The sequence below is a fragment of the Oculina patagonica genome, chromosome 8 (assembly GCF_052425735.1).
Source record: "Oculina patagonica isolate OP01 chromosome 8, crgOcupat, whole genome shotgun sequence".
In the NCBI taxonomy this organism is placed as follows: Eukaryota; Metazoa; Cnidaria; class Anthozoa; order Scleractinia; family Oculinidae; genus Oculina; species Oculina patagonica.
The window spans coordinates 17,682,162-17,699,065 of record NC_135765.1 but is presented as its reverse complement, the minus strand read 5'-3'; the positions used below and the strand labels follow the sequence as shown (position 1 = coordinate 17,699,065).

The 16,904-nt window shown below is 39.6% G+C and overlaps 1 protein-coding gene and 1 long non-coding RNA gene across 2 annotated transcripts in view; one reads left to right on the top strand and one right to left on the bottom strand.

Annotated features, from left to right (window-relative positions):
* Positions 1–16,904, bottom strand: part of LOC144662876 (uncharacterized) — a 96,034-nt gene that overhangs the window by 43,091 nt on the left and 36,039 nt on the right. The gene's annotated exons all lie outside the window — the stretch shown is intronic.
* The window catches only part of LOC144662800 (fibroblast growth factor receptor 1-A-like), a 254,321-nt gene continuing 238,579 nt past the window's right edge, over positions 1,163–16,904 (top strand). The window contains exon 1 of the mRNA XM_078523735.1: positions 1,163–1,288. Within this exon, the coding sequence (XP_078379861.1) occupies positions 1,192–1,288 (97 nt within the window). The 5' untranslated portion in view covers positions 1,163–1,191. The remainder of the gene's footprint in view (positions 1,289–16,904) is intronic.

Sequence of the window (16,904 nt, the reverse complement as noted above, 5' to 3'; positions counted from 1 at the left end):
TAGAATAATGGTAAGTGAGATCTCATCCAGTTGGTAGGTATATTCGGAAAATGACGGTCACATCAACCGGATTTTTTGTACAAATGGTAAGCACCCCTTGTTTTAGAATATTTTTTTTTTTTTGCTTGGACGTGAGAACAGTCGTAATCCAAAGCTGTTTAAGGCCTTAAGGCCCATGTAATACGGGCTACATTTTCTTTCAACATGTCTCGCAACATTGTTGCATTGCAACTTGTAATGTGTTGTAGAGCGTATTTCCTCCCGTGCTGCAAGTTGCGGGCGGCAACATGTTGCTCAAAGTAGACATCAGTTGAACTTTGTGCAACATGTTGCCGCAACTTGTAATACAGGTGGTAATACCGTATTTTCTCGATTAATCGATTTTCTCGATTTATTTCAAACTTGGCCCTATAGGGCCGGCGTTTATTTGAATTCAGGAGTTTTTTCAACCCCTATGTTTCTAAGAAATGATTTTTATTCATTGTTTTTGACAGCTATATTATTAGACATTATTTTTAAAGCATATTCAACCTTAAATAATTGTCTAAGGGGTTGATTTTCAAATACAACTTGGAGACCCGGCGTTTATTCGGGGCCCGGCGTTTAATCGAGAAAATACGGTATGTACAACAACACTTTACAACTTGCAATGCAACAATGTTGCGAGACAAGTTGAAATAAAAAAGTTACACGTATTACTGGGCCTAATACTCAACCGTTCCTGAGTTTTCGGTCACTTTTTGGCAAATTCTGCGACGTCTGCACAAAGTTTTTCGTCCGCACTAACCATTAGGCCACCGCGCCTCACATTGGATTCTTCAAAGCATGGGATAAATGCACTGTATAAACCAAGTAATCGAGTTCTGTACTTGAAACTGTTTTCACATCTTCCGATATATTCTTTTAAAAAAAAACGCATGTTTCGTTGCTTTTGATAATATCATAAAATATTCAACAGCACGTTAGGCGAGTCCTGAATGATAGCCTTCAAAAGGATGTAACGGCGTTGCGGATCCTTTACTTCTTGCAATTGCACTCAGGAACTTAATTCATCATAGTTTTGTTAAGGAGCCTTCCACTTGGGTACGTACGCACAGCGGACCTATGGCATGACGTAATAATGACGCAAAGGTTCTGACTTCCGTCTTCATGATCAATGCCTCAGTTCAGATTTCTAACTTACTTGCTGAGATGGCTACGTTTAAAGTTAATCGACGAACTGAGAAATCATGTTCAATTTGGTCTAGTGGTATATTTCTTCTTCTGGTTGCAAATTTCCAGTTTGTTGGTAAGTTTAAGATTGTTGATTAAAGTGGCATTCTATCGTTGATCTCGTTTCACAGGTACACTTAATTTGCCCGAGGAATCAATCGTCCTAGTCAATAAATGATTATGTTTTTTTTTTTTCAATATCCGTTGTTGAATCACACGTGTATAAATTCAACGAAATCGACTGGAGAATCGAACACTTAAATGCGGCATATAAGGAATCATACGTTCATGTGTGGAATCATACATGAAATTTTCATATTGTCACGTGCATGAGAATTCAAACGTTTATTTGAAAAATAATGGGAAGTTTTAAACTACAAATCTTATGTAAAATCATACAGAATTTTTTGACCTATGATGAATCGGAAGACTTCATCGTATTTCATTGTACAGCATTGGTTGAAAATTCTACTTAAGAATCAAACGTTCAGTGTCGACGTGGTTTCTTGCATGCTTTGTAGAAATTAGCATATGGAGTTGAAACACTCTGTTGACGTGGTTTCTTGCATGCTTTGTAGAAATTAGCATATGGAGTTGAAACACTCTGTTGACGTGGTTTCTTGCATGCTCAGTAGAAAGAGCATACACATGTCTTTAGTGCAAGGTGGATACTGGAACTCGATCAGACATGTAAAGCCTGGTTTTCACTAGCGACGCAAGCACAAGCACAAACACAAGCGCAAGCACAAGCTGTTTGTTCCAAGTAAAAACGAATATAAACATAAGCACAAGCGCATTATAGCATAAAAATACAATGTTTACTAAATAGAAGGCTCTGTTCTCGACTTCGTTCTCGCGGCAAAAATTGCGGCAGAGACTCTCAGGCATCGAGTGCTGTTGTCTTCTCTACTCTTGTGACGAGAAAGCGAAAGCGACTACAAAAAAGGAGGAAAACAAAACACCTGGTGATATAGATATTTTTAAAGAAAGCTTTCATATGAAAAAAGTGATGTTTTGCTTGTGCTTGTGCTTGCGTCGCTAGCTAGTGAAAACCAGGCTTAACTATGCCTAAATAAAAGTACATGTAGCTTACAATTTCTGAAGTAAATGACCATTAACTATTCTAACAAAATCGAAACAAAGGTTGCGATATCTTGTAGCGTGACACCTTGTAACATAATAAACTATATTTCTTTCTAGCGACAAAGGTGAAACGTAGTCTCGTTTGTTTTACACAGGCCAATTGTAGATGTTGTCTCTTTACTGAATCTAATAGAACTCGTCAAATACTTGTAATTTGTCTCTTCCGTTTATATTTTGTATAAGTCCTTTCAAACTTTCGTGGAGTATTTTACTTTGTGTTCTTCGCCGCCATTTTCTCTTCTGCTAGTTTTCAGTCCTATCCTCTCGGTCGATTGCGACAGAACCATTAAATAAGGCGATAGACTTCACGTCATTGCCAAATAAACGGCATGCAATGCATGCAGAGGCGATGACGTTATTTTCAGAAAATTTGTCAAAAGATAACGTATACTAAATACATGTAGCTGACAACTTCTGGGTTGAATAATTGCTCAGCAAAAAGTTGCGTTATCTTGTAGCGTTCGATATACGATACTTCTCGCGTGCGACGGGCGAACGTCAAGAGCTGTCGCGAAATTGTTTACACAGACCGACCACACAGGCCCATTGTATTAAAAATGTAGAGATGTGATCATCTGTCCACTGAATTCAACAGAACTCATCAAATACATTATTTGTTTCTTTCGTTTATACTTAACAATTAAATTATTCGCTCTCGATTTCTTTCGATAGAAATCGAGAGCAAATAATCGAATTATTTTAGTATAAATGTACCAGACGTTCAAAACTTAACAACAAGATATAAAGCTCGTTTTTGTGTGGACTTTCCACACATTGTTGTGATGCAGTTTTTTTTTCGATTGGGGGGTCACTTTCCGTATTAACTCAATTAAGTGCTTTCGGAAGTATTCGATAGTGTTCGGGGAATCCAAAGATTCGGTAAGATGTAATGCGTAGTGAACCATTCGATCAGTATCGAGTAAGTCGCACTTTATTCGAGGATCTAGAAGCCATAATTAGTTGTCACAGCTTTCGAAGAGCGTGTGGTGGCTAGTGTAACAAGCGAGTTCAGGTCTCGATTGTCTCGTATAAGCGGCGGCGCGAGTTTTGAAATCAATAAATGCCCAATAGACTTGCTCACGAAGAGTTTGAATAGAATTTCCTGTTGAAAAAGAAGAAACTCGTTTATCGTGTTAAAAGGATGAAACTCTTCAAATAAGCATAACATCTCCACGTGTTCAAATGTGAGAATAGTGAAAGTACGTATTTTTCGGCAAAAATCCGTTGTCGAAAATACACACAGCATGAATGCACAATAAGTCATAAACAAGTTCGCTGATCATGTTGTTTTACATGTCTTGAAATCCAGAATATAATTCACGCATGAGTATCGCAAGACAGATGTCGAATTCAGAACTGTCCAAAATCATTGTCCTAAAAAGTATAAAAATAGTTCATCGAACCGTAGAATTTGCATATTCAACAAGTGTGCGACAAAGTAATTTAATTGTTGGTTGAATTTTGAGTCATTCGCCGCTTCTCAAACCACCGACTCGAAAATTCTAGAACAGTGAATATTTTTTGAAGAGAAAAATATTCCTCTGCCTTTCTGGGCAAGTTACTAAGAAACTATTCGGTAGTGAAAGCTTATTGAAAAGTACTTATTCCAAGACGTAAACTAGAAATTGGGCTCACTGCCGACGGCCGATGTGAAATCCTCGCCAAAACATTGCTTTACTTCTCTACCAGACTACCTAGCTAGGAACCGATGAACTCTTAGTTTTGAACATAGAAGTAGCAAGCATTTTTTTAAGAGAGGTTGTTAATAAAAGCTCCCTCAAATAACTAATGGCTCAAAAGATAGTTTACTACTGTAAGAGGCAAATCTAACCTTTAAACATCGAGTAGAAACAGGCAGCAACACGGAACTGTAGCTGAATGCTCTCCTGTACTAAGAAAATCCGTTCGGTAGATTTTAATATTTCAGTATTTCAATTCGATATTCTGGTTTGTCAGAACATCATGCGATAAAGGTTGATTTCTGTTCGGGCGAACTAAAACACGGCACGGATCCGGATCTGGGATTTCTTAAACCCACTGGAAAACAAGAACGGCAGCAGAACCATAGGAATTTTTGCCTTGCTCTCTCGTTCATATTCTTCAAATTAACCCTATTCAGACCGGGGGGGGGGGGCTTTTGAGGCCTGCGCTGACTTTGAACGCTAATTACTTTTTTTAAAATTCAACCAAACCCTGCCAAACTTTCTGAGTTTATCTAAAATTTATCTGGAAATAATTTGGTAGTATAGAATGTTGTGTCAGGAACTTGACATCACCATGGCAACGGCATTTTGACAGGCATGTTTTTCCAAATTTGTAATTTTCGTGTTTCTATTAATTATAATTTTAATGCAATTATTTTCACCTTTTTAAGGTTTTTAAGCACAGTTTTATTGATTTGAGTACTTTGGGCGGTTTCCTGACGTTTTGGAAAAAATTCGAAATCCAAGATGGCGGCTGTTTTGACATTATGATGTAATTGTCACGTGATGTGACGTCATCATCCCACGTGACGTATACCAAAAGATAGATTTTCGGACATACTATATATCCTATGAGTTTCATTGTGATTGCTTAAATATTTTGAAATTTACGGAGGGGGAGGGGGGTGGAATCCGCACCCCGGGTCTGAAAAGATCCAAAAAAGCCCGGTCTGAATAGGGTTAAACAATGAGAAAATAATTCATCTCATTTTGTTACAAATACACAGCCGTAAAAGGAGATTTTCGGAAGATTTAATGTTTAAAATAGCAATTAGTGAAGTACACTAATTGCTATTATGCTCTTATTTGAAGATGAAATTTTGAGAAAAAAAAAACAGTGCATTTACATTTCTGGAAAAAATTGTTGTGACCCCTTGCCTGCGAAGGCAACCACCTTCATCACTTCGGCTAGTAGCGGAAGCGATGAGAGGCGGCTGTATTCGCAGGCTATCGTAGTCATGGTTGCATTAGCTTGCATAAGATGGCCTGCTGCATCATCGTCCTAAAACCGCTGATTAGATCGTGTATTGATCGTAAATTGATCGCGTTGTAAGTTGTGAGAACACCGCATTTGTTTTCAGACCTCGTTCCTATTTCCCCTCCCCTCCCCAGGTCTGGGAAAAATGCAATAATCAAATGTATGATTACGCTCGTTATCGTGTTTGTTAATCGTAAAACGTAAAAAGATGGTGTATCAGAAAGTTTACTTTAAATTTAACGTTGACTATGTTATACAGCTTTTTCAATTAACGCTGTCCGACCGAAGGTTAAAGACAAAACTGAAAGCTTGTATATGAAGAAGAAGAAGAAGAAGAAGAAGAAGAGAGCAACTGCATGTGCTGATTAGTAAAAGATATAATCAAGAGAAAATAAACATTATTTCCTTTGATAAAATGACATCAAAAACGAGAGTTTGCACCCTTTTTTTCTCTTTAGATATATGGAAACAAGGTACCGTACTTTAAGTCGCACTGAATTTAAGGGGAACCTCTACTCTTGTTTGACAAAATAGATCCTCTGCTTTCTAACAACAGCGGCAACCATTACACGCCATAAAATCCATTATGGCTGCGCGCGGGGAATTTAAAAGTGATAGTCTTTTCCACTTTTTGTTGCTATTAAATGTTTTTTCTCTTTTTGGAATGTTGGCATATTTGAAAGAATAGAAAAGCGCGCGAGGTCTAAAAATAGAATGCAAATGAATATAACACCACGAGGCTCATAAAACATCAGCGTGTTCTGAGAAATAAAAGGAATCTAGGCGAAGTTCTCGTTTTACAAATGTGCTTAAAGAATACCGACTGCTTTAGAAAGTGTTCAGGAAAATCGTCCTCAATATCGGTTTGTTTGTCTGAGTCTTGTCTGAGTCGTAACGTCTCTCGCGCGCTTCGTTCGCTATTTAACGTCAACTTGTCGTAGAGTGGTGGTTCCGTTTAAGCAGACTTTTCAAAACTCAAAGCCATTCGACAGTGAAGTTAAGCTAAGAAACACAAAAAGGCCTCCTGAGAGGAAAACAAATTCATGAATTCTTCAAGTGTCTTTAAGCTCGTAGCTTTGATCTGACAAAGTTAACTAAAATAGTTGTATTTTTAGCGACTTCAGTAACATGGACAGCGCCTCCACCAGCCTGGACTCCGACGAACCCAGATGACGTTAGAACAGTTTATATGAAAGTGAGAAATGGAAGTTCTCAGGTGCATCTGAGGTGGAATTACAATCTGTCACCTGGTTCAAAGCTGCAATTCACCACATTTTCAATTGGTGATGGCACCGATAGTGTCATTGGAGTTAAAGGCTCTTCTATTACAGTATTTGACACACGTTTTGCTATCAGTTCAAGTGAAGTGGCCACCTTGATAATAAACAGAATCACTGAAGGGAGTAGAGGAGTTTACCAATGTCAGCTTACAACGGATTCAAACACTTGGAGATCCAGAATAAAGGTCTATGTTGCAAGTAAGTAATTTTAATGTTTGGAAAACCACAAATTTAAAAAAAACCTTGTTGCTGTTTAAGAACTGCACATCACATTTACATGCAATTCCAAATCTGTTTATCATATCCTGGCTTCCTGGCGTGCGTTTCTCAAAAGTCTTGAAGCTGTTCGGGCCCAAAAAGTTTTGGGGCTCTTTTCGAGCGCAGTTTTTGGGTTCCGAAAAGCGTTTCTCAAAGCGCACGATTTGCTCCCGATATTTAACAATTATCCTGCGAAATTGCGCGGCATATCGCCTGATACTTAGTAGCCGACGAGAAATCAGACGATATTCCGCAAGAACCTTTTTTGTTATTCAAAAGACTGTCAAAGAAGCTCATTTTGTTGTCGAAATGTTCGCTAAAAAGGTAACAATATTATTTACAAGGCTAAAAAGGTATAAAACTTAAAAAGAAACCAAACGTTTTCGACTTGTTGTCATCATCAGGGTTAAAAGCCGTCCGTGATTTACATCGTTTTTATACTCAAGTTATTCCCGAAGGGAACAACTGTTCAACATAGCAAATGACTTGTTTGTTCAAAGTTGGCGAGTATGAGCGCTAAAGGTTTAGATAATTCTGCTTTCTTTGTTAATGAGTTTAGATGGGATGGAAGTACAAATGGTTAAAGCATGCTTCATATTAGATTTTACCTGATTTGCAGCTTGTTTGCCCATGCAATGTAACCAAGCCGGAGGCGTCCAGTGCTGGTGCCAGGCCCCTTTCCATTTGGAATCGTACGCTTGTCTGCCTTGATATGAATTATAAAAGACGACCAAAACAAGACGACTTGTCCGTCTAGTTTTCACAATAGACGAACAAATTGTCAGACGACTTGTCCGTCTTCTAGTATGAAAACGGCCAATGTGTCAACACTTTTGTCACTTATTGTCTGAGTTGGAAAACGCAATAATATACAGTCGAACCCGAATAAAGCTGCCACCCATTAAGAAGCGACCCCCTATTAAGCGGCTAGTTATCAAATAATAAAACCCTCATTGCGCGAAAAAAGAAAACCTCCTCTATTAAGCGGCCGCGGTCACCTTTTGGCCGTCCCATTGAGTATCTGTCTATTGTTTTTACTTCTTTAAGCGGCCACCAAGAACTAATACACGTAGTTTTGACTTGTTTGCAACAACCCAATTACAGATAAGAGTCCGAAATGTAAAGCGACGACTGAAGAAAGTGCATTGTCCCTTTTAATCTCAAACTTTGCCAGGTGCTTTTTAACAATAAAACTGTCATTTTCCAGGCGAGTATCTTTGTAGCAGGCCCCGCTGAACGCTCTCAAACGAGAAAATTAATAATATGATGGAGTCAACGCGCTCAATTTTGTGGACTTGATACTGAAACCCCTTTGTCCATGTTTCCTAAAAGAAAATTGATATCATTTTAAACTTCAATAGATCGAAAAATACACTTAAACCACACAAAAATACAATATATTGAACCACACATTTATTGTGATTTGTAAAAAGAATCCTGTTGGAGCTAAAATAGGTAACGGATACAGTGGAACCTCGATTTTTTACGATCAACATTCTGTGTCCTCGAAAAGTAACAGTTGATTTGTATGGAGGAGAACCCCGATTAAAGACCATTAAACAATACTTAGTTCAACGATATATTTCAGGTATAACGATGGAAATCTAGCGACCCAAGCATAAAGTTTTCCCGTTACAACGATATAATTAAATATCTCATACCGCAAAAGAGCGACAAACACCTAGCAGTTGTATTTAGTCAGTTATAGTCATCCCGCTTTGTCCCGTAGGGCATAAGACTTACGTTTCTGTCAACAGCTGGTCATAGTAACGGCTCTCCCCTAAATTTCAGTTTGACCCTGCACAAAACACACACACAACCCTTGGGTGTGGCTCGCTTCAAGCAAAGTGTTCGGTTCGTTGGTCTAAGAAGACTAATGAATACAGGATATAGACAAATCGGAGAAAAGAAATATATTACATTGGCTCACAAAACAATCCGGTTGACATTCAGATCCTAAAGAACTGGTTGAAGCCCCCCCCCCCCCCCCCCCCTTTACGTCCACTTGCTCCTAGGAGAAAAACCCTGGGCCAATAAACGTAAAATAGTACGTACGAGTAAACTGAAGATCTAAGGCCTTAGACACCGCCAAACACGACGACAAAGAATCTTTAACATAACCATCCTCAACGTGTCACTAGACCAGCGACCTCGCCGCTTAAAAAGACGATCTCGAACACCAGCATTGGCGGCAGCGGTGGCCCCGCCACTCATAAGGCTATGCGTACTTATAGCGGAAATCTCAGGCACAATGTCTCTAAATATCTGCTCATCATAGCAACAGGACAAATGGGTTTCTGTGATTGGCTCCTTCTTGGATGTGTGGAGGGCCAGTAAACACTGCGTACCAGCAAGAATGCTCTTCACCAAACAATGCTCCGCACGAGACGACCCGCCCCCAACTGATGAATCCAGGCAATGCTTTGAACCGCTGACTCCAGAGGAGACGCTGCTTTCGCCTTAGTCATCAAATGACGCAAATCAATCGCAAAGTGGAAATGAGATGCAGGAAAAGCTGTCAGGCCATGATCTAGTGCCGATGACTTTCATCTGTTATAGGCAGAGGAAGACTTGGACGAAGTACTAGGTTTCCAGCCAGCCAAAGCCACATCCGGGAGAGAATCCGCAAAAGAAGCATTTTCCTGGGGGAACAGCAGCATTTTCCTGGGGAACAGCAGCCCGAAGGCTCGCCCACATAGTAGAGTTGAAAACATGAAAGACCTTTTCTTCTCGCCAATATACCCAACTAATTACCGACATACCCAGCGGACATACCTAAACAATTATAGATACCGACGAGAGCATATTTTCCTGCTAATTCCACAGTCAAACACAGGAAAACACTGTTACTTATACTGCATCTAAGCCACCACTGCATCAACGCAATATGACTAGCTAGAGAGGGGAGAGGCTTACCTGACACGTTTATGTCTCATCCTTCCCTTTAAACGAAAGAAATATAACTGCTGTAAAAAAAACGTAAGTAATATCACTGTCTTTGGATTAAATTAAAATAAATCAACAACTGAACGGAGTCAATATTATCTCAGACGGATCTATAGATCAAGCCGGTTGGGTTTTACTTCTGATCTGCCACTGTGGGTAACATATGGACATGAACCATTCTCTTTCGCTGGTTGTAGATGCTGCTTATGGGATGTAATATCTGGCGGTGCAGGTAGAATTGTGGTTTAATCTGGTTCCTCTCAAAGAAGCTCCTTATCCTGGACTACAGTCTGGTCTGCTGGCAAAGACGGACCTTCATTCAAACTAGCATGTCTTGGAGCTGGGCAAACTCTAGTATCACCCGTTGTGGCGATACTACCCTAGCTTTGGCTACATTAGCTGGCTAACATTCCATGTTATTTAAAGGCTGTTGAAGGCTGCATACGAACTTTGGTCGCAGGTTGAATTTCCTACAGCTCCTTGTCTGCATAACGGTCATGGTATTTTTTTATGCTTTTCTTTAGTCTCTCTCTCTAGATACCTGAAGATTTTTTGCTGTTTGTTGCCTGCAGATTGAAGCAAACTTTCTTCCATGGGCAACGTATTTCTAAGCGGACAAACTATGAGTGACAGAGCAAGAGAACGTTCAATTTCTGGTAATGGTGTTGTTCGATATACTAAACTTCTTAACAGTGTGAACTGCTATCTCCACTTCCCCATTACCCTTTGTGTAATGCAGTGACGTGGCGATGTGCTTACGGCCGTAGTCTTTGGCAAATTTCAAGAACTCTGCTGAACTGAGAACCATTATCAACTCCTTTATCACAGCACCACTTCTCAAAGACTCCTGTTTTATAAATTCAAAGAATTTGCAACGGTAGCACACAGAAAGTAAATAATGTTCTTCGCGAAATTCAAATCGGTTCCTATCTTCTTCCAAGGAAGCGATGGTAGCACAGAATACTCCAATGGAACTGAGGGCTGTTTCTTGGCACACACGCTACAATAGGTGGCCATTTACTCAATTTCCACTGTCATTATATACCGGCCAAAATAGTACCTTCCCGGCTCTTGAGAACCTCAAAAACCATACCCTATCGGGCGGCACATACCTATATAGGCCACATATGGGAGTACCCCCCCCCCCCCCGGGGGGGGCGGAGCATCTCAGGCCTTATAATCTTTGGGATAGTAAGGCACGTTTCTTTGAAAAGCAACATCACAACAACAGCGACTTCATTTTACCCCTTTTGTGAAGTTATTGTAACAGGCCGAAATAGAGAACAGAACCTTCACGAAAATACGCCCATTTTTTTTTCTTTTCCGACACACGACCTCTCGCCAAGAAATATGATTATAACACAGTTGTGATTTCGCAACAAGGCATACTCACGGCCACAACAAATAATATCTCGCATTCACTCGTCACACCATACCCCCTTACAAAAAAGCTAAACTAGAGCCCCCAAAATGTTACTCTATCCAGATTTAGAATAAACAGTCTGGTCTCCTTGGTGTTCCGTGCTATCTTTCCTGCGCTTTCTCGGCAATGGTGGTCGCCTATTCAAATTTCTTGGCAGCTGGCGTATACTTAGAGTTCTGCTGCTTAGTTGGTTTGTCATCCTTGGAAGCTGCGACGCCAGTGGATATTACATCTTGCCAGTCTTTCCCTCGATTAGCCAGTTAACAAAATTTTGTCCCTGGTACTTGTTTAGTCCTTCAACATGGACGCGCGTTGGTCCCAACCTAAGCCCTTTCTGGATTCTGTAGATCAAGTCATCTAGGCGAGAGGTTATCAGGTACAGTCACTCCCAGAGCCTCTGTAACTTAGGGGTCCTGCCTTTCTTGTGTCTAGGGATATGTAGCCAGACATGGTCCCACGCTTAAAGCCATGGTATAGGGCCTTGTGATCGTACTCACGCTTGTGCATTTCACTCCCTAACTTCAAATTCTCACGGGCAAACTTATGAATTCGTTACAATCGGACCTGCAGGCGACGGACATATTTGGTCACCATTTCCTTGCTCGGGAGGCCTAAACTGAAGGTCAATTGGAACGTCACATGAAGTAAAGGAAGTGGTTTTTGCCATTTTTACAACTCTTTGTAAATATACCCACAGCATTAACATCACAATGAGAACATTATTCTTCAGATCTGTTTTGTGCAAATGCTTTATGCAGTTTCTACTACGGTCAGCAAAACTAGCCCGTCCTAAATGAACGCTCGAATAACAATTATTATTTTGTTGGCGGCGTGTGCGTTGTAAGCAAGCGAGCGTGACGAAAAGAAAGGTTCACAACTCTCCGATTCCGCTAACTACCAATTTAAAATCTTCGAGTTAATTAAATCGCTCGCATACAACCAGATTGTGTCAGATTGCTTCCCCTGATAAACTGTAATTTCATTGGTTCTGATAGTACCTCAAACCGTTTTGGTGTGACAAACAAACATACTTCACTGACTGACTGCATCATCCATAGCGCCGACTAAAGAGTATTTTTGGGAAAGAAAAATAACTCAAAATTACTTCTGGCCCTTAAAGTAATGATTGCTATTTTTATCTGACTAACAACTAAATTTTGTTAACAGCTGAGTGAGTATCTTTTCATGCCACGCATGTCTTAGATTATAATGCACCAGGCCCACTTGAACATTGATGTACAGGTTTTCAGTAGTCCAATTTTGCATGTAGTTCGTCCTGCAGATAAATTAAATTAAAGGTGGATATTACAAGTTTGAAAATAAATCGGCAATCTCAATTCAAGATGATAGAAACCCTTTGTATAAAATGTGTGAGCTTAACACGTGCACGTCAGTGTATAATTAGCCGTGATCTACATGAAAAAAGAAATTGCTTTTTTTTTGTTCCAGGAACTGCCACATACAGTGATATACAACTCGAAATTGACTGGCTACTTGTTATCAGTTGTTGATTTTGTTACCAGATTAGAATATTTCCTTTCCGTTCACATCTTTTTATACTGTTGGTAATGATAACATTGGTTAGGAATTTACAAGCAGTTACACACGTTGCACTTTTTCCTATGTTTGCAAATGCAACAATGCAGGTTGAACTATACGTACATGTACTCTAAGTTAACATTTACGTTAATTTTGAATAATATATATGCATGTGCATAATTTACAGAGTGATTTGACCTTCATCACTTCCACTGATTCCCCCTAAATAACATCAGGGGGAAAATGAGAATAACCCTATTAGCGTTAGAAATTCATTTCTTTGCAGAAAGATTGCAGTTGTCGATACAGTTTCAGTTATTAATGGTTATCAATTATGGTTGGCACTGTCAGGATGAAATATCCTGGTCATTGTGGACATCAAGATGCCGGACTGAGTGAAGGCTTGACTCTATTTATCTTGAAACCACTTGCGCTGCTTTTTGTTTTATTTTAGTTCCAGCCGAGCTTCGTGATGTAAGTGGTGACAAGACTGTACATGAAGGCTCAAGCATTTATTTATCCTGTGAAGCTTATGGTTATCCAACTCCAAAAATCACCTGGACCAAAGTGCTGGAGGATGGTGACAGTAAAGTACTGCACCAGGGGTCCACTTGGATTGTTCCAAACATAAAACGAACTGCTTCTGGGACATACCGCTGTACAGCTTACAATGGATTTGGAAATCCAGATAGCCACGAACTTAAAGTGAATGTTATATGTAAGTACGTTTGCATTACATTAACTTGCATTTTTACATGTAGATGTGCTAAATGACCTTTGTATCTGTATAGTAGGTTCAATAACGCTTTTCAGCAAATTATACAAATTATCATTTGCAATTTATGTTAACTATATAAATTGAATTATACATTTAAACTACAAGACAATTAAATAATTAACTTAATTTGTGCAATTACCTTATAACATTTAATTCATTCATAGGATTTATGCGACACGATTTCAAAAAATCACCAAATTAAAGTGACGTGCCCAGAAAGTGTCGAGAACATAACATGACGCGAAAATAAAGTGGCCCACATTATGACAATAATCAAAAAAGAATTGTCGTAACTTTGAAGATGTGAATGGCAACGTTAAGCTGTCGGTTTTGAAACCAATTCATGCAACTTGGTTGGTAGAGATGTAACACTGTTTTACCAACGCACAGGTGATGGTTCATGTCTTAAAAGGATGGAAGAAAAGGGAATAAAGGGTTTAGTAACAGGAAGGGAAGTACCAGTATTACCACCTGTCATCCATATCACAACATTTCTGCAAATGACTTAACAGACTTGTATATATGTTTCTAAAGGGCAACATTTTAAAATCACAATAGCTGTTATTGTAGTTGAGCCTGCGATAATGTATTTTTTTGTTAAGAAGGTATGCGAACGAGGCGAAAGAAGAAACACGTTGGTCAATACAATGCAGAATCACCCAGGAGGGAGGAGCAAACATTGCTTTCGTCAACATGTAATCGTGCGGGCAATGATCCTGGCCATCTTGACGTCACCATCAGCCGAACGCAGGAATTTTGAATGGCCGTGTAAACAATGACTTTGAAAAAGTTTTTGATCACATTAAAGAAATTGAAAGAAAACCATAAATATGTATATATGTTTAAAAATGAAATGTATTTCATAAAAGGAAAAACTGTAGGGTAAAAAAAAAACACAAAATTTCGGGATCGATCAATTGAAAACCAGATGGAAAAGTAAGAAAATTTGTACTTTCGTAAGCGATATCTGCAGAACCAAACAAAGAGCAACACGGACAGAAAATATGACCTTAATATGGTTCAAAACTTCCGGTTGGTGATGAAAATGAATTATTCACATCCATATGAAAAATGATCAGTCGGTTAAAAAGGCATTTCTCTTGCACAATATAGATGCTCGAAATTTCATGACACCGCGTAATATGAGCTTCTATGGGAGAGCAACAAAGATGTGGTCGAAAATGATCATGATCCCTTTATAGAGAAACTTAAGTTGTCATGTCATGCACTGGGCTTCAAAATAAATGACGTGCCATAGAATTCCGGCGTTAAATTATCCAGAACTGGACCGTCAATTTTGTTCTCCGAGAGGTCAACCGGCTGACGCAGGCTACCGGCAAATCAAGTATCAAGCAATGCAAGCTTACATCAATTACCATTTTTTAACCTTATTCCGTATTATACACAAAGGACTAAACACAAAGTATATTAAACAAATGATATCTAGTTCCTGGAAAGAAGACCTGGAGTAATCTGATGATTTTTATTACAGTCGAAGCTCTCTTAACGGTCACTCTCGTAAGTGGACAGCTCTACTTACGGCCGTTTAGCTTTATTAGTATTTTTACATTCTCGTAAGCGAACATTCCCGTGAGCGGCCGCGGACACTTGACACACTTTCAGAGATTACGACTTAGACTTTTTCTTTGTTTTTAAGATCCCGTAAGCAGACACACCAAAGAAAAACCTTTTAACAACCTCTGTACCTTGTTTTAAGTCAATCAACTTTACATCACCGTTCGTCACAATGATTTTACACTACTTTTTGTTAAGGATGTTAACGTTGAATATGTTGATGTTGGTTGTAATTGTATTAGCGAAGCACACTATTACTAAAAATAGATTTCGCCGCCTGGCACCCCCCCCCCCCCCCCCCCCGCATGAGTCGGACAACAATTTGAGGCTTTGTATGGAAAGGACGCATTCTTGAGGAGCTCCTGATGAGAAACGTTTGCACATTTAGCCACAAAAACTGCTGCTTTGGGATCTACTTTTCTTCTTTTCAGTGAGCTTAAATGGAAATGGATTTCTGCAAAAAAGTCGAGTCAAGTGGCTCCACTCTCTAAGTTGGGTAATATCTTTGAAACAAAAAGTAATGTTTTCTTCGCCATGTATCTTTTACTGAGTAGACTCCAATCAGGGGAGATTCGTAAAGGATAAGAACTGCAGGGAAGGTATTTTTTGTGGCAAGTAAAAAAGAAAGTGTAAGAAACATGAACACTAAGAGTAATGAGGAATGATGAAACTGAAAGATGGGCAGTAAAGGTCATCGTTTCCAGACAAAACGTGTCAGGGCAAAACAGCTTATTATTGCAAAAAATAAGTTCAAAAGGGCATCACAAGGCTGGAAAGATCAGTAGACGGTGGTCTCATTATAACCAAACTTTCTTTTTTTTTGTATACTGTCGGAATGGAGAAATAAATTGTACTTTTTAGTTTGCGGTTGTTCTGGGTCTTCGGCAAAGGAACAGAAATTACCCATAACTCAAGATCCTTTTGTACATTCGCTCTGAGCTTATATATATGGCCAACAGGGACTCAGGATTCTGAGCGGTAATGCTAATTGGCTTTTACTTCTTTTTCCAAAAGTCTAACCTTGTTCATAGACTACGACCCTTTAAGGATATTATCATTTGCCTTTGGGGCTAAGTTATCTGTGTGCAGTTGTCCAAGACCATCCAGTTCAAACAATGCAAGTTACTTATACCAGTTGTACGTTCGTCTTCCTCGAATCACCTCTTGTGTCTGGTTAAGGCCTACGAACGGCACATCTGATAATTCCCCACATTGCGCGCTTCGCCTGCCTTTCTTCATTTCCGTGTAGATCACACCAGTCCATCATGCACTCGGTATGTACCACCAAATTATCTTAGTCTAGCTCGCAGGGCTCAAGGCCTCTAACGATTCTGGCCACAGCTTTCATTGCGGAGGAGCAACCTACGTCTTGCATTGTGGTGCCCTTATTGAACTCATCACTTTCCAAGGAGACTGTTTTTTAACTGCTGTGCTTCTGTGCTGATGTACATCGCTCAGCCATACCGTCTGGCTGTGGCACAACTTATCATCCTCTTCCTGATCCCCCCGCCCCCTTCTCCACCATGTGTTTGTACTTCCTTCTTTATCTGGTGGTTTGGGCGGGCTGCATCGGGTTGGTGGGGGGGGGGATAGTTTCGGTCTCGGCTCTTCTGCTTCCCCTTTTGATGCGGCTCTGCTTTTTGCGGCAAACAATAAAGTTGAATTGTATTTGTTATCTCTATATTTCCTTAATTATCTATGTTAGGTGTTTGATTCTATCTAATGGCATTATATAAAGAACTCCAAATGGCTAATCGCTGACTATGCTGTGGACATGTGCGCTATACAC